General features: G+C 37.0%; 1 protein-coding gene across 1 annotated transcript in view; it reads left to right on the top strand.

Annotated features, from left to right (window-relative positions):
* TUBGCP3 (tubulin gamma complex associated protein 3) overlaps positions 1-23,257 on the top strand; it is a 48,900-nt gene that overhangs the window by 7,019 nt on the left and 18,624 nt on the right. The window contains exons 2-9 of the mRNA XM_036383444.2: positions 3,759-3,866; positions 5,638-5,705; positions 8,221-8,298; positions 8,929-9,146; positions 12,620-12,792; positions 15,661-15,779; positions 18,921-19,046; positions 22,544-22,612. Coding sequence (XP_036239337.1) covers positions 3,759-3,866; positions 5,638-5,705; positions 8,221-8,298; positions 8,929-9,146; positions 12,620-12,792; positions 15,661-15,779; positions 18,921-19,046; positions 22,544-22,612 — 959 coding nt within the window. The remainder of the gene's footprint in view (positions 1-3,758; positions 3,867-5,637; positions 5,706-8,220; positions 8,299-8,928; positions 9,147-12,619; positions 12,793-15,660; positions 15,780-18,920; positions 19,047-22,543; positions 22,613-23,257) is intronic.

The raw sequence follows: 23,257 nt of genomic DNA, 5'->3' as shown, positions 1-23,257 counted from the left end.
GAGATACAGCAGCGTTGCTGTCTTGGCAAACATCCTATGTACTCATGGTATGTCTGAGAAGGTGAAAAGTTTTACAGCTTTTCTTCCTGGCTCAATTTTGCAACAAACACTGTTAGAGGAAAGAAATTTGTTGTTTGGGTTTTTTTTTTCTTTAATATGTGTTTTTTGGCAGCATCTGTATCTGAAGTAGTTTGCAGCAATAATTTTTCCCTGGTTGGCACCATTCCTACAGCACTGAATGCAGTTTAGAGTGTAATTGTTTCATAATAATTTTGTATTTGTGTTTAAGGAAAATGGTTGTCTGGGATCATGGACAGCTGTCTGGAGAGTTTGCTAATCTTTGAACTCATTCAAGGAGGAAAGAAACTGGTTTAGCTAAACTTTGTTTAGCATGATCCTATAGTTTAGAAGTTGTTTATAGATATATTTAAATAACCAAATGTCTTCTTTTCAGGAAACAATTTCTCACAATGATTTGGAAAAACAGTTTCAATTACTACTTAGGTTTTTCAGGATTTCTCCCTGCCTGCTTTTGGAAACTTAACTGACCAATAACCAACCTTATGTAAAGAAATATGTAAGACTATAAAGTGAATTTCAATTCACTTCCCTAAATTATAGGTAATGCTAGAAGCTTCTTTATAGCAAAACCTTGCTGAATTTCAGCAGGTCCTCTGAAATGCTGCCTTCTTGCAAGTAATAATTGGCTAATTATCTCTTTGTCTTGTGAACTTTTCCTTGAAATTTTATCGTTAGTCCAATTTCTCCTTGCTTTCTTTACAACCAGACTCTTTCTATGCATTGCTTCTGTGTATCTTTTTTCATGTGCTATGCTTGTATTTTCTTCAGCTTTAAAGTGCTGTTACCTGGCTTTTGAAGTAATTCAATTCTAATTCTGCATTGTAGGAAAGTTTGAATGGCTGTGTGGAATATAGATCTTTGAAGGATTGATGGGTTGCTTTGTTCAAAGGAGACAGTTTTAAAATTTTCATATTTTTTCTTGTGATTCACAAGTGACAGTTCTCTGTTCAGCTGTGTGGCTGCTTATCAGTCATTAATTGTGTGTGTATTCCTTAAGGGATCTAGTCTGAGGAGAAGTGGCTGTCTCTGTCTGCTCTGATCAGACCTCTGGAAATCAATGATCAATGTTGTTTTACCCCTTTAGCCTTCAGACAGCTGCATCAGATATATTGAGCTTGCTGTTATGTAACAGAGTCATGCTGTAATCATTTTCTGATGAAGGATGTTCAAATAGATAGATGGCTGTATATTTAAAGTATGTCTGCTGTCATAATGATGATTCTTTGAGGAGGGAAGCAATTAGATGTGCCTGGTAGTTATAAGCTGTGTGAAATTTTATTGTACTGACACATCTGCATTTAGTTATGTTTAATCACTTTAGGTACTGAAGTTATTTTATGAATTTATGAGAAATAATCTGCTGAAGAAACACCCACAGCAGGGAATTTTGTTTGTAAAAAGGAAGCTGGACTTAATATGAATAAAACATGAAAATCTGAATTAAATAAAATAGAAAACCAGTCTTGCTACAGAGCTGTTGAATTGCTGGTGCAAATCAGCAATGTATAAAGAACAGACAATTTTCCATGTTTTCAGTAGTGCAACAGGTTAAAAAGCAGGATTTGTTGGATGGAATTGTAGTCTTTCAACTAGAGATCTTTCTCAGATGCCTTGTTAGGGCAGTATGGAAAAGGCTATACTAAGTTTCAGTGCTTTAACTAGTCTTGCTATGGTTGCTGTTGAAATAGAAGGTTGTTACAGAAGGTAACAGATTTTCCTTAAGACTTCCCCATTACAGGAAAAACTTACCCTTTTCCTATCTGCTGCCAAGTACATAGTTGAGGAATTAATGGAACATATGCTGTTTGGGATAACTTAGTGCCAGTATTTGACTTTAATTCGCCATGCAGAATACTTTTTGAAATCTTGGGTTCTGTTATGACATGCATTAAACTTAAGAATTACACAGAAATGCTTCCTCATACTTAACTCTTCACACCTAGTTCATTGGTAACTGGACTATTAAATTTTTCTATTTGTCTTTTCAAAACCTTATTGCAGTTGAAAGGTTGCTTAGGCTAACAGTAGAGGAGGCATTTGTCATGGACATTTGTGACCTTACAGTAATAGTGGCATTTTCTTCTCTGACAATAGAACAATACTCTTGTTCCTTCTGTAGGCCAGTATTGTCAAATACTGTTAAATGTTAATGATTTCGTCTGAGCAGACTGTTTTCCTGATTGTGTGAGGTATTTCTTTGTGTGAATTGGTTAATGCTTGCTGTTCTATAGTTACATTCTGATGGAGTTGGACCAGTGGATGACATTTACAGTACATGACAGTATAAAATGGACATTCAGGAAGAATGTAGAGCATTCAAACACAATCTAGTACATTGTGATTTTCAAATCTCAAACCTCTTTCCCTAAGTTTTTGAAGATTTTAATGCAATTAATCAATATTTGACTCCTAGTATCTCCAAGGCGACTTTTTTTCTAATTGCAGACATTAGTTAATTAGTTAAGAGATGATAAATGCTTAAAATATTCTAATCTTCTAGTGGTACTTTACCTTATTGCATTTTTCTGTTCCTTTTTTACATATTTGTCCTGACCAGCATCCTTGGCTGAACCTTTGCTGCATTACTTGGCAGTTTTCCCTGAGAGCTGATTGCTGAACTGACTATATAAAACACAGGAGGATGTGATGCATTTGCACACTTGATTGTTATGTACAGAACAGACAGCATCCAGCATTGCTTAGATGGGTTTCTTTCCCAAAGTAAAAAGATTCAAGTGTGGCAAGCACACTTGGACATATTCTTGTGTTATTACCTTTTTTCTTGTGTTATTACAGTTGTTTCTAGATAAGGATTAAAAATCTGTCTGACCTTTTATGAGGGCACTTGACGTGTCTGTAGGCTTATTGTTTGATTTTCAGGTTGATAAATGGGAATATGACTATGCTGTAGAAGCATTAATACTGACCTGGCCCTGTCTTGGTGTTACCAGACTGTTAGTTTTCCCGGAAAGCAAGATACTTGCACTAAAACAGTGCTGTTTAACAACAAGATTAAAACCAGAATTACTGCATTGGGAAGAAGCAGTGGAAGGAGGTCACTGATTTGTGACCTCTGTGTTAGTATACACATTATTCATGAGGGTGTGATGCTGATATCTCTGAGCTGGCTTTGAACCAAATGGTGAAGCCATTCAAACTGTTTTAAACAAAACCAAACCTAGATGCAAACTGGTAAAAGCACTGTTGTGGATATCTGAGTGAAGATCCACGGGTAGGTGATGAACATGAGTGTATTGCTGTGGTGTGTGAGCTGAACTGTGTGTCTGTGCCAGGTCCCACAGCATTTCTGTCCATGGGGAGGGGCAGAGCCAGTTAAATGTGCACATGCTCTCTAGTAACTGGGTAGACCTCCTAAGTGTCTCTTTCAGCTCAGAATAGGAAGGGCTTACTTACAAAGTTTGGTGCAGTTATTTGTGGAGTGTGTACAGGTGAGTGGGTTTGAAATATCACATTAATACTATGATAAACTGGACTTTACTGCCCTCTGGTTAGAAGTGGGCCTGAGAATTGCAGCACAACGTTATCAGATCTAAGCCGGGTATGTTTTTGCTGCTTTCAGACGTAGCAATTCAGTCTCATGTCTCACTTTTTTTAAAATTAGTTTTAATAGAACTGTAGCATTCTACTTAACTGACAGAATTTTCTTTTTCTTTCAGCTGATGCAGCCCAACAGTTTCAGTATGCCGTGAGAGTTATTGGAAGCAATTTTGCTCCCACTGTTGAGCGTGATGAATTTCTTGTAGCGGAGAAAATCAAGAAAGAACGTAAGTGCATCTTGTTCCTTTCTTAGAAACACAAAGTTCTTTTTGAAGTTAATCAGGTTATTTCTGTGAAAAGGGGACAACTCTGCCTCACAGATAGTTATCTAATCTATTATTAATGCTTTCTTCCTGAAAATCTCATGATGTAAATGCCATTAATTTCCTAGTAAATATTCCTGAGTGGCTATTTGTATTCACAGCTCAGATTTTTCTGAATACTCAACTTAAACTTTCCTTGCTGCTTTGTATCTTAGCCACTGTGAAGACAAAGAGCAATTAATACTGCACTCCATTCACCTCAATAGTACTTGGAAATTATGAATTCATAGTTCTTCTTAGAAGAGTAAAAGACTGATATTTTTGAGATGTGCACTTCAGGAATATTGCATGTTGGCACAATTAACTTCATGAGCACCTGTGTGAAACTTGCTGAATGAGCATCCTGGGATGGAATGGCTTGTGACTTACCTGACTTGCCTTCAGTTTCTCTACAAGTTTTCTGCCACCACCTTCTTAAATCAAAATCAGACCATGACTTTGTAAGGGATGTTGCATTTCCATTCCATTGTGCTCTCTGCTGCTCTGAGTCATGTGTTGCACTGTGTGTATCCAAAGGGGGTGTGATGAATTCTTCTTGAAAAGCCCAATACTGCTTTCAGCAGATTCTGCTGCGCAGTAGCATGTCCAGAAACAATTACTTGAATTGTACTAATGAAATTAAAACTTGATATTTGAGCTTTGAATATTCAGAGATTGAATTAGGGTAACTGACGTCAGTGGTTATAACTGGTTTAAGGTCCATGTGTATTTTTTGCTAATGCAGAGCTTCCGTGACTTGCTGACAGACAAATAAGCCTTTTAGAATTCCTCTAGCTACAACTCCAAAACACTGAAATCTGCAATATATACTTTCTGCCATACTTTGGCTACTTTGTAGACAGCACAGCATGTATTCCTTGGGCCTGTTGCCAATTTTCTGAAGAGGGCTGTCTCTCTCATCCTCCTCCCCAACTTCAGCTGGATACATGTCCATCCAATTTTACATTTATTTTGGAGATACTATACAAGTAATGCCTTTCTTGGCAAAGTGTACTTACCAGTGACATTTGATGCTAATTAACATTTCTAACACTTAATACCTATTTTTCTTATCGCTGAAGTTTCTTCAGATGTCTTTGTCCTGGTTTTCTTTTAACATGACTCTTGCTGATGCAACATAGCTTTTTAAGAAATCTTAGTTGGAAGATGTGTCTCCTCTGAGAAGGTACATCTGTAACTGGCATTGATTTGAGACTATTATTTTTGTAATACGTGAGAGTTGTGTGACCCTCGAATTCTGCCTGACTTGCAGTAAATGGCATTACTACTTTTTTCCTTGATTTTATTGCCTAAAATAGAAACAATTACACTCTAGTTTTGGAGCAATCACATGTAGTTTTTATAACATTCTTTAATGATTATCTACTTTCAATTGTGTCTTCAGTCCCTTAGGTCCCTAAATCTACTGAATGGCAGACTAGACTTTAGCAGGACAAAAAATGTATATTTTGATTGAGTTAAGAAAAGCAGGTACTTGTATTGAATCACTTGCATTGCAAGAATTCTTAGGGCTGGAATGCAGATAAGATGAAAACAGTGTTTAAGTAAATACAATGAAACAGTCCAGCATCATGAAGCTTTCTTGGTGGCATTTTATAATTTACCTCAAGTATATGTTAAGACATGACTGTTACACTTCTTTCAAATTTTTAATCTACTTTTTCTTTTTTAATAGTTGTGCGACAAAGAAGGGAAGCAGATGCTGCTTTGTTTTCAGAACTCTACAGAAAGCTCGGTTCACAGGTAGTTTAATAAATGTGTAAAGAGTAAAGAAACTGAAAGCACTCATAAGCATCCTTCTCATGTTAGAGTTGTTTTGGAGAGTGCTCAGGTCATGAACAGTATTTTTTCTGGGAGGATGGTTAAATATTTGAACAGCTTGCCTTGGAAATTTGTGGAGTCTTCATCCTTAGAGACAAATCAAAACCTGACTGGACATAGTCATGGGCAACCTGCTGTAGATGACCCAGCTTTGAACAGGGGGTTTGGACCAGACAACTTCTAGAGATGCCTCTCAACCCTAGCTCTGTTTTTAGTATTTGATTCAAGTTATTATGAAGAGGTACTTCATACGAAGAAAGGGACTCTATAAAAATAAAGGGATCATTTTATATGTAAAACTGATGAATTTTCTCATAATTTATTTTACAGAAATGCCTTGCAGTGTATTGATTTTACTAATCTAATATTCTCACACATCTGAATATTTAAGTGTTCCAGGTCTTTTAATGTTGAAGGTTAGTGTTTGCTGACTTGGATGCTCTAACACCAGTGTTAATCAAAGAACACTGCGTGCCAATATTCTGACTAAAGATGTTAGTGTGTGGAAAACCTTTAACATGATAATGCTAAGAATAAGATTACAAAAAAGGTATTCTGTGGGGAGTATGACTAGACAGAACTTGGTTCTCTTCCTCCCCTCTTCCATACTTGACTCACCCTTTACTTTGTTAGTGTTTGGACTCGTTACTGAGTAAGTTGTCCTGGTTTCAGTATCCTGTGGGTTTGTGTATGAATTGCACTGCTTTGTACAGCAGAGCACTGATCTGCAGACAGCTCTTAATACAGACTTTGTGTAACGTGTCTGTAGCTTATGTACTGTATTGCCATTTGGCAAGCAAAGTGATGCAGAGCATGATGACTAATCTTTGGAACAAAATGCCTTGCCTGTGTTATATGTTTGCTTATTCTTCTGAATGTAATGCAAGCTATCTCCTGGTATTTTACTCCCTCCTCAAACATTTAAGATTCTTCTAACCTTTTTTTTTTTTCCTCTGCTAGCATCTTGTGTATGTGAAATAGTATAATGGCTTCTTTAAAATTCACACAACCAATTATTATTCAATCTGCTGTTAGGTTTATTACTAATGGTGTACAATCATTTCCTTTTCCTATAAGCATAGGGAAGGGCTTAAAAGGATATATGTTTTCTGAATCAATGAGGCTCTTCTTCCAACATTTATCTTGAAAGCAATTGGGAGGGAAAAAAAGTGCAGGTGAATCTGTTTTAACTTTGTTTCATCTATTACTCCAAACAGGAAAGGAGGTCAGTGCTTATTTTTATGGCAGCCTGCCAGTTGAGCAAACCACTTTTCTTGAAGCACTTGGATTTATTCTATCCTGGCCAGTAGAAGAAGCAGTTGCTGCTCCTTTTTCACCACTTGTTTATCGGTTGCTGTATTAGTTACTTGCAGCAGATGCAGTACCTCTACTTGTTGCTTGTTCTTGGGATTAAAGCAGAAGATAATACAAGTGTGCTCTACATAATAATATAGAATGTCTCCTTTTATATAAAAATATAGAGCTTTAGTAAATTATGTTGCTTTGTAAGGGATGGAATCTGTGTTGAATCTTGATATGACTCAAGTTTGCTTTATATTCAGCATTGCTCAGTATTGTAGATCATAGGCTGATCAATATTGTGAGGGAATTTGTATAATTTTCTTTGACTCAGCCTAATGTCCATTATAAGGTTCTATGTGCCTGGTAAATTCAGGTGCAAGTGTTAGTGTCATAGGACTATGGAGTAGCATATCTAGGAACATGCATATTTAAAATAAATCATTTTAGTGCTTGCTTTCATTTTAAAGTACTCTGTAGCTTGGGCTTTAGCTGAAGTTGGACAGCTTTCTGCTGAGATCTAAAACTGCAGACAGTCTTGTCTTATTCTAAAAGTCTGTCTGTGTCTGTTTGCTAAAGACTATATTGTGTATTCCTCAAGTTTCATATTAACAATATCTCTGTCTTAAGTTATTAAAAAATTGGTACCTATCTTAAATGGCATTTAAAGTAACAGAAATCAAAACCCTCACTTTTGAGGCCACCCTGTAAAGGAGAGTGGAGGGGAGAAAGGAGAAAAGATAGTTCCTTGCTTAGAACTTCACTAAGAGTTTTCCTTTTTCACATTTAGGTTAAATTAATGGCTGCATCTGAGATGTTTTAAGTGGTGAGAGTGTGTGGGAATGCTGGTAACAGTTCAACTCTGTATAAGCATCATTCTTAGTAGCTATGAATTTCAAATTCAGCCTGCTTGCTGATCTCAGAGCAGGTGAGAATTCATGATTTGAACACAGTGGAAAAAATTCATAAAATTAGCAATACAGAGGCTGCACTGCACATTGCCAATTTATTAAAAATATGGCTCTGAGTTAGTCTTATTTATCTGGAAAGTTTATTTACATGCATAGTTGGATAATTAAGAAGAGTTTTGTTCTTATCAAGAGTTGAACTTTATGTTTGTCTTCATTTTTCTTTGAAGGGCATTTTGAAAAACAAATGGTCAATACTCTACCTCCTGCTTAGCCTTAGTGAAGATCCACGTAAACAGTCTAACAAGGTAGGTCAGGATACTTTTGTTGCTTCTGAGAAAGAGGAAATGTATGTCACTTGTTTTAGATGTCTTCAAGAATCATTATCCAGACTTGAGCAATACTTCAAGGTTGTTTTCATGATACCTGTATGTGAGGCTGAAAGGAAGAAAACACTTGTTAAGTATCTGTAATATTTGGTGTAGTTTTCTGACACTACATAAATGTAAAAATATGAGCTGTCCAACATGTGCAACTGAAGCTGTGCAAAGGAGCATCCAGTGCATTAGATGGGTGGTGTTTATGTTTACTTTCTGCTTGGTGGTGTGATGTCTGCTCATGTGATAATGAGTTTTAAATGGAGTAGGGAAAGCAAAATGCAGTTGCAGCGCTGCTGGCACCAAAGTGCTTTTTGCAGCTATTGCTAATGATGATTTGCAGGCAAAAAGAAGTTGTGTTGCTAAAATACTGTTGCTCACTGTAAGGCACTTTTTTGTCATGATAATTGCATCAGCAAATTTTTCTTTGCGCAAACATGGTCTTCAAATATTTCTTGTGTTGTTGATATTACACTTCTATTAACTGAAGATGTAACTTAAAGCAATTCCCACATCTTTTTTTTTATTATTCCTCCCTTTTCAAATCCTTTTTTTTTTCAGGTGTCAAGTTATCCCACGCTTTTTGCTCAAGCATTGCCACGGGATGCTCACTCAACCCCTTATTACTATGCCAGGCCTCAGACCCTTCCACTGAATTACCAAGACCGCAGTGCTCAGTCTGCCCAGAGTTCCTGCAGCATGGGGAGCAGTGGGATCAGCAGCATCAGCCTCTATGCCCTAAATGGGCCAACTCCAACTCCACAGTCACTCATTCCAGGGTAAATTTCACCTTACAGATAGGTTTGGAGAAGACTTGCATTTTTTCTTTCCTTCATCCTCTGTTTTTGTATGCCATTGGAAATTCCACTTTGGGTGAAGAGAAACTAAGTTCTGAGCTGAGCAGTTCAGAATATCAGGTGCTGGCATATGACCATATGAAGCCATAAATGGCTGTCCAAATGTGTCCATTTTTAATCACTGTCTTCTTGTCTCCTAATTTTCTTTCCCACCCCCAATAGTTGTGAAACAAACATGAAATCACAAGATGCATTTTCAGAAAGAATCAAAGCTTTTTTTTTGAGTTGAAGACATATTTTTTTAGTAGAGTGTGTTTGACAGGAATTATTAAATTCATATTATGGAATTAGTGCTGACAGATCTGAATTTTATTGTTGTTAATAGGCTTTACAAATACAAGTACTGCAGGAGTGATAAGATGATGTAGTTCAGCATTCTGGAAGTGGAAGCATGGTAAAAAGCAGTATTTCATCCCTGGACTTTAGGTAGGAGACTTGGGGCTCTTGTGGGATCTTCTTGGAAAGATCCCCTGAGAGGCTGCCCTGGAGGAAAGAGGGATTAAGGAGAGAACAGAATAGGACACTTCTGTTTGAAGGGAGCTACAATGATCATCGGGTTCAATGCTGGACTAGAATGAAGGTTGGTATTCAAGGATCACCTCCCTCAAGCTTAAGAAAGAAATGGGCAAGGAGGAATTAAAAGTAGCAGGAGCCCTACATGGAGAAACAAGTTGTTTCTGACAAAACTCAGATATAAAAAAGTGTACAAAATATGGAAGCAGGGCCAGGTGCAAAGGGGCATCCAGGGGCAGAGTGGCTGCAATGAAATCCTAAACTGACCTAGAGGTTCATCTGTCAAGGTGCATGAAGGGAAACAGCAGCTGTTTCTGCAACTACATAAGCAGTTAAGGAAGGCTAGAGAAAGCACAGGCCCCTATTCAAGGGGCATGGACTTAGGTGGCAGATATGGAAAAGGTGGAGATACTTGGTGCTTGCTTTGCCTTTGTGCTGGTAAAGTCAGTGCAGGACACTGAGACCCTTGGGAAAGTCTTTGTTCTGAAAGCATGTCCAGACATGTGATGGACAAGAAGGGGGGGACTAGGAGTAGTCAGCACAGAATTCAGAAAGGCATGCTTGACCAGTCTTACAGCTTTCTATGATGAGATGACTGACTTGATGAACAAGGGGAAAGCATGCCTTTGGTTGCTTATGGTTGCTTATTTCAACCTTGCTAAGACTTTTAATGCTGTCTACCTGTGACAGCCTTATTGACAGACTTAATAAAATATGGACTAGGTAAGGTGACAGTGAGGTGAACTGAACCTGCTAGACTCAAAAGGATTATCATCAGTGGCACAAAAGTCCAGTTGGAACCCCAGTCCCTAATGGTATAACCAGAAGCTGCATCCTTCATCCCACCTGATGGCACAGAGTGGGTCTTTGGCATCTTTGCAGATGATACAAAGCTGGGAGGAGTGGTTGTTAAAGGAGGTTGTTAACCTGCTTCTCAGAGGGATTCAGTGGGCTGCAGAAACAGGCTCACAGGAACCTGCTGAAGTTCAGAGTCCTGTACCTGGGAAGGAATAAGTCCATGCATCAGTACATACTGTGTGCTGACTGATTGCAAAGCAGCTTTGCAGAAAATGTCCTGGGATTCCTGGTAGGCCCCAAGTTGAACATGAGAGTGCAATGTGTGGTGAAGAAGACTAAGAGCCTCCTGGGTTGTATTGTGAGGGACATCACCAGAAGGGTGAGGGAAATAAAACTTCTCACTGCTCAGTACTGATGAGGACATCTGAAATGCTGGGTCCAGTTATAGTACAAAGAAAAGATATAGACAGGCTGGAAGAAGGAGTCTGGGGAAAGAACCCCAAAACTATTTAAGGGGTTGAGGCATCTGTCATGTGAGGGGAAGCTGAGTCAGACCTGGAGTTGTTCAGCCTGGAGAAGAAAATTCTTGATTACATCTTACCTATGTAATGGTATGACAAGGGGCATAAGAAGACTGAGCTAGACTGTATTGGGTCAGGGAAAGAACAAGTGGTAACTGGCATAATATATGAGTTGTGAATCACAGATAATCAAAAAGGGAAAAAGCCCACATTTTTGCATTAAGATGGGGATGTATGTTTGAGTAGGGGCATATTGTGAAACACTGACATGGGTTGCCCAGAGAGGTTGTGTAGTCTCTGTGCTTGAAAATATTAAAAATATGACTTGAGCAATGTACCAGCTAGCCTTCTGTAGTTGATCTGCTTTGATCAGAAGGCTTGTAGGAGGTCACTTCTAGCCTCAATCATTGTGTAATACTGATACAATATAGAAAGATATGTCAGTGAGGTTATTTCTTATATCTGCTTGCTTAAAAATATCAGCAGAACCTACCCTCTTTCTGGCATATTCTTGTTCTGACCTGCTCATACTGTTCCATTTTATTGCAATTTCACTGTGCTCTTTAGTCCTGTAGTCTGTGAGCTGAAGAACCCAAATAAAATCTTTCTATAGGTTTCATTCCTCCTGAACTTCTCTTTGTACCCGTTTTTCTTTTTTTCTAGAGTTATGTTCTTTTGAACAGCCAAAATTCAGTGCTGTACTCTGAGGCCTTACTAATGCTAAACAAAGCAGAGCTCAGTCTTCAGCACTGAGGCCAGTTGTTCTCAGGATAGGTGGCCTCCTGGGCTGGCAGATATGGACAGGGAGCAGGATGGATCTACTGTAATCTAGGAGGGAGAAGTTACTGACCTGTTGACCCACTTAGATGCTCACAAGTGTGTGGGACTAGATGGCTCTCCAAGATCTGTCCATCATTTAATCAGCCCTGGCTAACCAGGGAGGTCCTGGACAACTGGAGCTTGGACAATGTGACATTTTTTCACAGTTAAGACTTTCTTTGTGAGAAAAATTGACAAGTTTGAAAGGCAGTGAAATTGGAACTTGCCTGGATAGTCCCTCCTTGATTACATCTTCAGGCACTTGGTACAAACTATCCGAAAGAGTAGAGTAGCTGGAAAATGAGCTTTCTTCTCTTTCTCTATTTTCTTTTAGTTCTTTGACGTGTAACTACATCTTCAGTTAATAATAAAACTTAAATATTTAGGTTCCTCTTCTATGACTATGTTTATTATGTTTATAGTACCTTCACTTTTAACCTATTTCAGTATAATTACACATTTCATCACAGTTAATCTTTGATATAAAATCATGTATGTCAAACTTACACTTCCCTTTTTTACAATTGGGGGCCTTTTTTGAAAGTGTAGGCTTACAGGAAAAAATAAATTGCTTTTGTATTCTCTACCCTTTTTTAAGGTTCTGTTATTAAATCACCACTACCCCTCTCCAACAAAACATCTGCAAAAAACTTGGGGCATCTTTCAAAATTGATGTCATTCCATTCTATGTAATGGGTATAGAATGAAAGTTTTTAAAGGTGTTTTTCCCTTTTATCCTTGTAGACAATCCTATCAAGCTGCAGGTGTTGGAGATTGCCTCCGTCAGCAGCTGGGTTCACGTCTTGCATGGACTTTAACTGCAAGCCAGCCTTCCTTACAAAGCACTACCTCAAAAGGCTTTCCAAATGCTGTCTCTCGTGGTGTGCCAAGGTCAAGGCGAGAAGGGGACACAAGTGGTGAGCAAAGATGTATTTGTTAAAGAGAAGGTTTTTTTACAGTTGTTATCTATATCCTCCATTATCTTTTTAATTATTTTGGAATCACAGCATGCTGGTTTTTTGAAGAGTGTTTTTCTAGAATGTACTTAACAGAAGGATAGAAGCAAATATGCAAGACTAGTGTATTTGACCACAGTCTCTTTGGCTGGTTGTTCATTTCTTTTTGCACTGGTTAGTTGGATTGTGTTCTGGTCCTCTTAAAATACTGAGCTCATTCCAGTGTTTGTCATAGTTAAGTGATTGTGATATGTGAGCAATGATCATTCTTTTGATGATCAGAAGATCATCATTTTGTGTTCTGGTCCTCTTAAAATACTGAGCTCATTCCAGTGTTTGTCATAGTTAAGTGATTGTGATATGTGAGCAATGATCATTCTTTTGATGATCAGAAGATACTACTGTTTTTAGAGTCAGAAAGAGAGATCAGTAAACAGAACTTGTTGAAATTCTCATCTGTTTGTGGATCTGTGTCTTTCAGAACTTGGAAATGTGAACTGGAATATAGAGCTCTTAAACCTTTCTTCTTTAGATTAGCATACTGTTTACAGTGGTTGTATTTAGAACAAATGACATAAAATATTGTCAATAAAATAAAAAAATATAAATATAGACTTGGGAAATCACAGAATGGTTTGAGTTGGAAGGTACCTTAAAGATCATCTTGCTCCAGCTCTCCTGCTGTGGGCAGGGACACCTTCCACTAGACCAGGTTGCTCAAGAGCCTTCCAGAGAGTATCCTTGAACACTTCCAGGGATGGGGCATCCACACCTTCTCTGGGCAACATGTTCCAGTGCCTTATCAGCCCTCACAGTAAAGAATTTCTTCCTAAATTCCTAATATTGCTCATTTACATCCATGATTAAGTGTGTGTAAACCTGAAGCTGGTGTCTAGAGGATCTATTCTCAATTTACACAAGTGCAGCTAAGGAGGAATTGTTTAACAGGTGATCTCTGTGGCAACTTTTACTGTAAAAGTAAGTTCTGAATAAGTGAGCTGATGGCAGATGTTGTTATCCCATAGCACCATTATTCTGTGACAAAGGAAGATAAGAGATGCAGACTTTTGTTTGTGATGTTTTGTTTTTGTTTGTTTTTAACTTCTCTACAAGTAAGTGTGGATATTAAGGAACTATAATGTAGCCTGTCTGCCAGCCTCTGCATCTTTGAGTAGCAGTTTACAAAGCAGTGGCTTATAGATCAGAGTTGTACTGGTGTATCTGAGGGCAATATTTGACATTTAGAACCTAATTAACAAGACTGTTATATGCAAGAAGTTTTGTGTGTGTGTATATCTGTATAATGTAAATATGTGTTTTATATATGTAGTAGATTTAATATATACAAAAATACAAAAAAGAAAAAGTAGAAAAAGGAGTAGGAAAAAGCATAGGAAAGAAAATAGAAAAACATAAAATCTAGCACTGCCTCTTAATATATTATACTGATTGCTATAAAAAGCAATACTTCTTCTGTTGAGTCAGCCAGCAGCTGTGACTTTGGTTCCTGTGTGGGATGGGTATAAGGACTGACAGTTGTCTTAAATGTATTCACTTGCTGGTGTAGGAATAGAAGTAGGACTGCATTCAGAATATAGAAGTCTATTGTCAAGATGATACATTTCTATGAATATTAAATTCTTGTAATTAATTTTTTCTCCTCAAGTTGCTTGTTTTTATTTTTTCATTTTGAATTTTTCTTACTCTTACATCCACACACAGAGTATAAAAAGGCACATTGTATGGATGATGTTAATACCTGTCGTATTATTTATCAATTAAAGAAATGTGCACTTGAATATTTCACCATTTCTCTACAAGTTCCTATGAAGGACAACCTACAGTCATGCACATCTTATTGTTATGTGGGGAGACTCATTCAATTTAAGATACCATTTTTAAATGGTATCTTAAATTGAAGACTACTTACACTGAAATAAGAGTAGAATTTAATTTTTCTTGTTTTTTTTCTGGGAAAGTGGATTGTTGGGGAGGCAAACTGACAAGAGTAAGAGTACTGTCTAAATCGGGAGAAGCATGTTGTAGCATCTCAGTTTCTGGATAGTTGTTGTTAAAATTGTTTAATTCTTGAAATCGTAAATAAATTTACAAAAGCAAGTGGTGACAGTTTGCCCAGAAAAGGCGGGGATAGCTTCAGTGATCTACACAATGCCTTTTTTGATTTTATGTTGCCTTTAAATTCATAAATATCTTGCATCTCTAACACAATCTACCCTCTGACTAGAGATAAGAACCAGAAGCAAACTTCACACTTAAATATTTTCTAGCTCCATGGCTGTTATGCAGTCTGATTTGATCAGTCTTCTCACTGAGCAGTGGCATATGTAATTGAAAGCCATTATGAAACAAGCAGTTCTTCCTTCTGGATTAACTGTTCTTTTTCTAGGTGAATGTAGAAGAGATTATTCTAGAAGTCTATTACAACTTGAACTGTTTGTTCAAAGAAAGATAAAGTTACTGTGGTGCTTGCCTCAGAACTTGCACTGGTGCTGTATCAAGAGATAACCAAGTTTAAAAACTGGCCAGTGTGTCAGTTAAAATAGGACATGCCCTGTGCTGTACAGACTGACTGCTCTGGGAGAACCACAGGTAGCATTAGAGGCAGGTAAGGCCAATCTTGGGCTTTCCTGTCAGACTAAGAGGACCTGAAATGTTTCTTTACCAGTTACAAGCCCAGCATAGTTTTTTATAGTTTTGTGTTTTTTGACTATGCATCTAAATAGTTCTTCAAAGTTATAATCAAAACTTATTGTCTCAACAAATCTAAATACTTGTTTTATTTTTGTTTTTTTTTTTTTTCTTTTCTAGGTTCTGTTGAAATAACGGAAGCAAATCTTGTAAGAGATGTTTTATATGTCTTCCAGGGAATAGATGGCAAAAACATCAAAATGTGCAATTCTGAAAATTGCTATAAAGTGGAGGGAAAGGTACTGTATGATGACTTGTATTTCATATGTGAACAGAAAAGTATATAGGGGAAAAATAGCTGTGAGAAACATGTAAAAAAGTTAAAATATTATTGCAAGTCCATATTCCCTCTACCAGCTGTTTTGTTTTGTTTTGTGCTGGTTTTGTTTGTTTTGTTTTTGGGGGTTCTTTTGTTAATACAACAGAGTAGTTTCAACATTAGTAGTTGAAAATTGATTGGGTAGATTAGGTGCCAGGCAGAAAATGTAGCATTTCACAAGATGCGAATAGTCTCCCAACTCTTAATCCAATAGAAGGACTCGTAAATTACGGCTTTGAGGACTTCTGTCAACATTTTTCCTCTCCAGTGTATAAGAATTAACATAAAGCAGATGCAGGCATTTTACTGCATTCTTATTAGATTAAATTTAACAGCCTGAGATGTGGAATAGGTGCTAGCCACTTGTTGTTATGGGCCTGATTACAGTTATAAGTGATCAGATGCAGGTGACCTAGAAAAGAAAGGACTGGTGGTAGAACTGAAGAAAGGTCTGATGTGAATTTGAATGAAGACATTGAATAAGGGACGAACGAATAGGAGAGATGCCTGAGAGACTTTGCTTTAAGGTGGTGAGATCTTATGCCTGCCTGCAATTCAGAAAAACCCTGAGAGTGTGATTGGGTCAGCTGACCAAAGAACAGAAAATTGTGCTAATTGCTTTAGCATCTTCACATTTAGTATTTAGACAGTGCAGCTTCAGAGTTCAGTTTCTGCTAATTGGTTTTCATATTCTTGTTCAGATGGAAAGACAACACTTGCAATTTTTACTTATATTAAAAACTTTCTACTATGACAATATTACATAGTCCTTAAATGGTGGGGAAATTAATTCTGGGCCATTTCATGTGCCAGGAGCATGGTAGACAGGTCTTAATGTTGATACCTGACCTAATTTCCTTTTTTCCTTCATGATAGTAGCAAAAAGTGAAATGTTGTAGTTGTTCACCCTTACTTTACAATGACATTTACAGCTGCTTAATGGAGGGATAAATGGAAAAACTTAAATCCTGTTAAATCTTACTATTAACAGATTCTTCATAAACATCCACCTGTAGATGATGCAAAGTTTGTAATTCCTTAGCACCTTCACTGAGTAAATGATATTCTATATATGAGATTATATATAGCAAAAGAAGGGTAGCATAATATATTTTTCTAGAGGAATGTGGAGAAAACTTTGCCAATTTTGTAATCACTGACTATGGGTTTTGTTGGTTTTCTGTGTAGCTTTCATATCCAATTGGCTGGTTTGAGGTCAGAAGCTGTTTTACTTGGAACTTGTAATTCAGGGAATTTAATTACTGACCACAAGCCAGCTGAATAATCTTTGCCTGAGAGCCCTGTCTTCAGTTATTTTTGTGAAGTCAGTCGTCTTCCATTCTTCCTTACTTGTACTTGGTCTGATCTACTGGACCCAGTGAAGGTGAGATTATCTGACCCACCGGAGCTGCAGCTGGAACTTCTGACAAGCAAGGAGGACCAATATCATACCTCCTCTAGCTGTATTGCTGCACACTAGGCAAAATAGTAGTCAGAGCATGTAGCTCTCCCTCAGATGACAATCTCATTGTACACAGTCTGGATTGTTGGGGTTTTTTTTCCAGAAAGAAGCACACTTTCTAAGGTGCTATTCCTGCTGAAATGTTTCCTAATCTTAGTGTTAATATTAGGTCTGGTGGTGACATTCAACACTGTATAAGATAGCAGCTTCTGATTTGATCTAAGGCATACAAATGTAATAACACCAAGCCAATTTTGCTTGTTCCTCATTTAATTCCAGCGGATGTGTGTTGTGCTCAATGTTTGCCAAGCACTCTGTACTTGCAGAATTTTAAATAGTTCGTATGTCATCTCTTTGGTTTTAGCTGTGGGCAGGATTTCTGTGTCCAATTATATTTGTTTGGGCTGGAATTTACCCTACAGAAGTTGTTAAAGAAGTTAAAGCTGTACCTCTGTGGGTAAACAGAGGGCTAGGGACTGAACTGCGGTCTTACAACCAAATGCTGCAGCCTGTTTCAAGCCCACACTGGTGTGGATAACGCGCTCTGACACTAATTGTTATCTTGGAGAATGCCTGTACTGTTAACTAAAAGGTTTAATGAAGGGGATTGATGACTAGTTCTTTGGCAGTTTAACTTCTTGGAACAATTCCTTGCTTTGGTTTTGACTGTTCCAGCTGGCTGTCAAAGTTTAAAATTGTTTGTAGAGGTGGGATAGGCCCAGTTGCTGTGGGCAGAAGTCAGTCACTGTCTCATGGTTTGTATTATCAGTCAGATTGTTTGGGATTTTTTATTGAATGAAATTTTGAATGCTTGGTGGTAGTGTTCTTGAGTAATACGGGGAAATGTGGAAGAAGAAAATCTCAAGTGGGAAGTGTCTTATCTGTTGGTAAATTAGAGGAAGAAATGTGCTAATTCAGATGAAAGTAGTAGTGGTAGCTAAATAAGATGTTGGGACTAAGGTGAGTGAGATACTAGAAGACAACCAGAAACAGACTAGAAGAGTTCAGAAGGACATATGATTAAATAACTTATAAAATCTGGACTTAATCTTAGAAGTTGGGTTCTACAAGTTTGTGTTCCTGATGCCTAGTAAGGCATCGGGTCATTTATTTTCTAGTGAAGATTTCTTTCACGTGTAGCAATTACTAATTATTTTGTCCAAGCTTTTTCATTAGTTTCAGTCATTAACACCTCTGCTACAACACTCGTATTTCCAGTCTTGCTGGTTATCAGGATAAGATAAAGAGTCTGATATTGCAACATGAAAACGTAGATTTCTTCCTTTTTTCTGTAGTCCGTTTTGTTGTTGCCATAATTGCCTAATGTAAAAAGAGTGTATGAATACTGTTACATTAAGATTTCCAAAAGAGAAGGGCTCAGAGTTGCCAGTAGTTTGTTGCTGCTGCCTTTTGCCTGCATGTGTGTATAAATATAATGCTAATTACATGGTTGTCTGCTTTTCTGCAGTATCTGTAGAAGGTAAAATGAATTGTTTCTGAAAATGGCTTTTTTTATGACAAAGGGGACCTTTGTGAAGAAACCAGTATTGGTGTGGCAGATTTGACTTAATTGCAAACTTGTTTCTGTTAACTTTATAGGTGAGCTTGTCGAAATCTCTCCGAGATACTACAAGCAGACTTGCAGAGTTGGGGTGGCTCCATAACAAAATAAGGAAATACACAGACCAGAGGAGTTTGGATCGTGCATTTGGACTGGTGGGACAGGTGGGTCAGCTAGATAAAACAGTCCAACTACAATATTTGTTCTTGTTTGGCTAAGAAACTACTGAGTAAATGCAGTGCTAGAATGATGCATTACCTGTGGAGCTTGAATCATTTATTGTTTGATTTATTCCTTTTGTGGATGCTGCATTTGATATGGGGTCACAGTCAGAAGGCAAGGAAAAGGCATTTGCCCTTTCTGGTCTTAGGGATTTGCCCCTGTAATTTGTAGCTGGAAATGTTCATAAATTCCTTTTTTAATCTCCATTTAAAAAAAAAAACCAATATTTTAAAATTATTCATGCATGTTCATAAACAAAAACATTTCTTAAATGGGATGATGTCATCCCTGAGGTAATTAATCACCAATTCAGTTGTTAGTGACCTGTGCAGGAGACATTCTTGTCAGCTATTGTTGATGTTCATGTGTTAGTACTGCACTAGCTTACATAAAATGCAAGTAGTCCATTATCTTCTGCCCTTTCTGTTGAATACAGCATCAAAAGAATATTAATTTTTGTTTTCATAGGTTTCATCATCATGATTTATAGTCTACAGTAACTTGACTGCTGCTGTAATACCCAAAACCACATTTACTGCTAAGACATTCCCGTTTCCTCTCACTTGCTCCCTCTGTAAAACTGGATATTATCCCTTCTGAGTCGACAGAAATGTTATCCTTGCCTCTAGCCATAACATCCTACCTAATCTGCCAAGAAATTGAAGTGCTTCTCCCTTCAATCTAATTTTTCTTAAGAGGTCAGTAGAGACACTGTAGTGCTTCCTACTTTTCTAATGTTTTATTCTGTTCCATTCTGTCTCTTATTCTAAGTAACCCTTCTAGTTACATATAAATAATTATTTTTCTACTGATCCTATGCTGATTTCCATGTTTTATATGGCAGTGCTACTGTGTATGCATTTTCTTTGGACTCTCCCCCTTATATCTGGGTGAAGTTTTATTCTTTATCTAGCAGCTTCCTGCTTGTGATTATTTTTACTGTCTCTGGCTTTAATCTTCAAGTTTACAGAAAGGGGAGAAGTTTAATTCTTCAGTGAATTTAAATGTGCCGTACCTTGGCTTCTGTATGCAGGTTTCAGATCCTGTGCAGAAGGCTGTGCAGTTAAATTACCTGAATCTGCATAGCTCTAATGCTGCTAATTTTGCTTGAGGCAAGCACTTGTGTATATTTCTAGGACATCAGTGTACAAATAAAAACTTATATTCTGCTCTTGCTGTCAGTATCTGGGCACAGAGAGTATGCCTTCATGCTCATCATAGCTTTCATAGCTGAGAATTTCAGGTGCTGTGCCCTGTGCATTAAGGAATTTAGCACAACAGTGTATATTGATATAAACATTTTTCACTTAATGTTCTGAAAGGATGATTGTGTAAACCCCTGTTTAAACCAGGTATACAATAAGATGTCGGTCACCTCTTCTAGTATGATTCTGGTGACTGATTTTACCACACAAAATGTCAGGCATTAACATTAGAAGTAGAGATGTAACAATATATTACACTTAATATTTTCCTACCATTGCTGATTAATATCTAAATTTTACTTTGTCCTCAGAAAATAAAGAGAATAATTGGCATTTAACTATAATTTAGCTTGTACTTTGACATTTCGCCCATTTAGATCCAGTTGAGTTAATGGGCATTTGAATTTTTTTTCTCTTGAACAAACATTCTGTTTCTTTCCTCAATTCTCTTTTGCAGCAGACTAAATCAGAATTCTAGGGTAATGTCCAGTTTTTCTGTAACAGTTTGGGAAGCAAAAGTTTGTGGTTTGTGATGCAGGAATTGGTACTGGATGTAAATTTTAATTTGTAAAGCTTCTCTGAAAAATTGGTAACCAGTTATAGTCTAAATCCTTTTGGCTACTAAATCATTAAAGTCAGTGATTACTGTTCTCCTTTTTGACCAGAACAGTGTCTTTGATTGTTTTCTTAGAGGGTCTGCTCTGCCCTCTATCTTGGCAAGTGCCACTTTAATAGGTTCAAAAATTTCCTGGAGAAGCAAGTGAGAAGAAATGAAAAGTGGAGTTACACATAAGGGGATTTCTTTTTGCCCTTCAGTATCCTCTGGAATAAAAAAGAATGTCAAATTTCTTTGCAATTTACAATGTTGAGTTGAAGAAAGGAACCTCCTTTCCTTAAAAAAGATACAATGGCAAGATTAATGACTTTTTTTTTCTAGGCTTCTTAGCTGCTTAAGAGGAAAGAAGATTTATTTTCTCTTTGTGCTTCTAGAAATTATTTCTGCCTTTTACATACTCTAGTGAATAAATACTTTAAGTTCTTGGGTTCTTTCTATGGGTTTTTCTTTTTCCAAATTCTTTTGACTGTAATTTTAAAAGGTCTTGAAGGGAAAATTCTGGGAAATCTCCCATTTAAAAAAATCCATCAGAATAGATATTGAATTCATTAGCTGAGAATTGGTTACAAAGTTCTGAAGAATTTGTGTGTGTGCATGAGAGTATTCTTTCAAGAAACCAAACAAATAAAAAACTTTGGGCACTTCTTGGGGGGTTTTCAAGTCTTTTTCAGTTATTCCCAAATGAATGAGCCATATTTTTAGTTCTGTTTTGAAAAATGTGTTGCAGGCATTTTTTTAGTTTGTATGTTAGGTTAAGACCATTACAAAAGTAAAACAAGACCTCCCCCAAACCCTAAACTATGGAAAGTATTTATCACTAAACAAGTATTATTTCAGGAATTGTTTTTAAAATTTATCTTGGTTTTTAAACAACCTAAAGTAGCTGTGCTTAGAATTGTTTTACAAAGAAGAGTTTTTGCTTTAGTTCCAGCCTGAATTAACTTCTGCACATTTTACAGATTTCTGAAGATAGACTTTGTGTTGTTCATTTCTTCCATGTCAAGTGAAGAATCACAAATAACTGTGAATTGATAAAAGGTCAAAATTTTATAGTTCTTGATCTGGCAGCACTTATTTGGAGTATTTTTTGAGCATTGTGATTTCTTGTTCATGTAATATAGTCTATACTGTAAATATAATGGTAATTGCCTAATTTTTGTGTTCTGTTGTTAGAGGCCTTCCTGAAATTTAAACTCAGTTACTTCACTGCATGCTGTATCTTACATGATTATAAAAAAAAAAAATCTTCAACTGGGTCATGTTATAATTTGTACATCCCTGTGCTAATTATTGTTTCCATTACTGAGATGATATATCTACTTGAAGAGTTACACTTGTCATAATTAAATATGTTGATAGAGTTAAGGTAGCAAGAAACAAGGTCACTTGATAATGTGTAGAAATTCCTGGAAAAGGTATATGCAGCTCTTAGGGAAGCACTTATACTTTGGCCATTACTCTAAGAATTTGCTTTCATGCTGAAACTTGTAGGAAGATTCCCTTCAGGTAATTTCTGACTATGTTGGAATAGTGGTGATAGAATTAAATCAGAAAGATTTCTCCTGATGACTTTTCCTTTTATTTTTTCCCCTATTTTTCCCTTCTCTTTCTCTTACAGAGTTTTTGTGCAGCCTTACATCAGGAACTTAAAGAATACTACCGACTTCTGTCTGTTTTACATTCTCAGGTGAGTTAGGTGGTACATATTCAACTTCACTATTTTGTTCTCTGTTATCTAAATATCTCCTAAAAAGGTAATACCTACCTATTCTGTTAGAATGTAAAGGATGTACAGCAGTTTTTGTTGACAGTGAACACAATTCTGTATACATTTCTTGGTCTTCAAGTGTGTGTGCCCTTGAATGTTCTTCTCTTAAGAATTCACTGATGTGTTACATAAGCAAAGAATACAATGTGTATTTCTCAGTCTCTGTCCCTGTTTTGCATCCTTTTTGTCAGTGTCACCTTGCATAATATCTTTATCATTCAAATCCTGAACAATGTCACACATTCTTGAGTGGAGAAGAAACCAGTCCATCTTCCAGCAGTGCACAATATAGCAGCTAGTAATAACAGTTCCAACTTCTTTCCTGTGTGGGGCAGTTTGTACATTTTTCTTGTCCTTTTGTTTTCTGAGAGTAAAGACATCTGTTCTGCAGATATTTGGATATTTTACTGTTTTCCTGTTACATACAGACCAACTCAGTGCTGATAATGTTGCAGGTTTTCCACAAATGTTTGTAGGTATGTGCATCTAGATGCTGTCTCTAAAATAAAATAAACATTCTTCTGCTGGCCTTTCTTTGAAAGAGGTTTTCAAGGGGCTCATTAC

This window comes from Molothrus ater, chromosome 2, assembly GCF_012460135.2.
Source record: "Molothrus ater isolate BHLD 08-10-18 breed brown headed cowbird chromosome 2, BPBGC_Mater_1.1, whole genome shotgun sequence".
NCBI lineage: Eukaryota > Metazoa > Chordata > Aves > Passeriformes > Icteridae > Molothrus > Molothrus ater.
The sequence above is the reverse complement of the archived record's forward strand: the minus strand, read 5'-3'. Positions and strand labels throughout refer to the sequence as shown.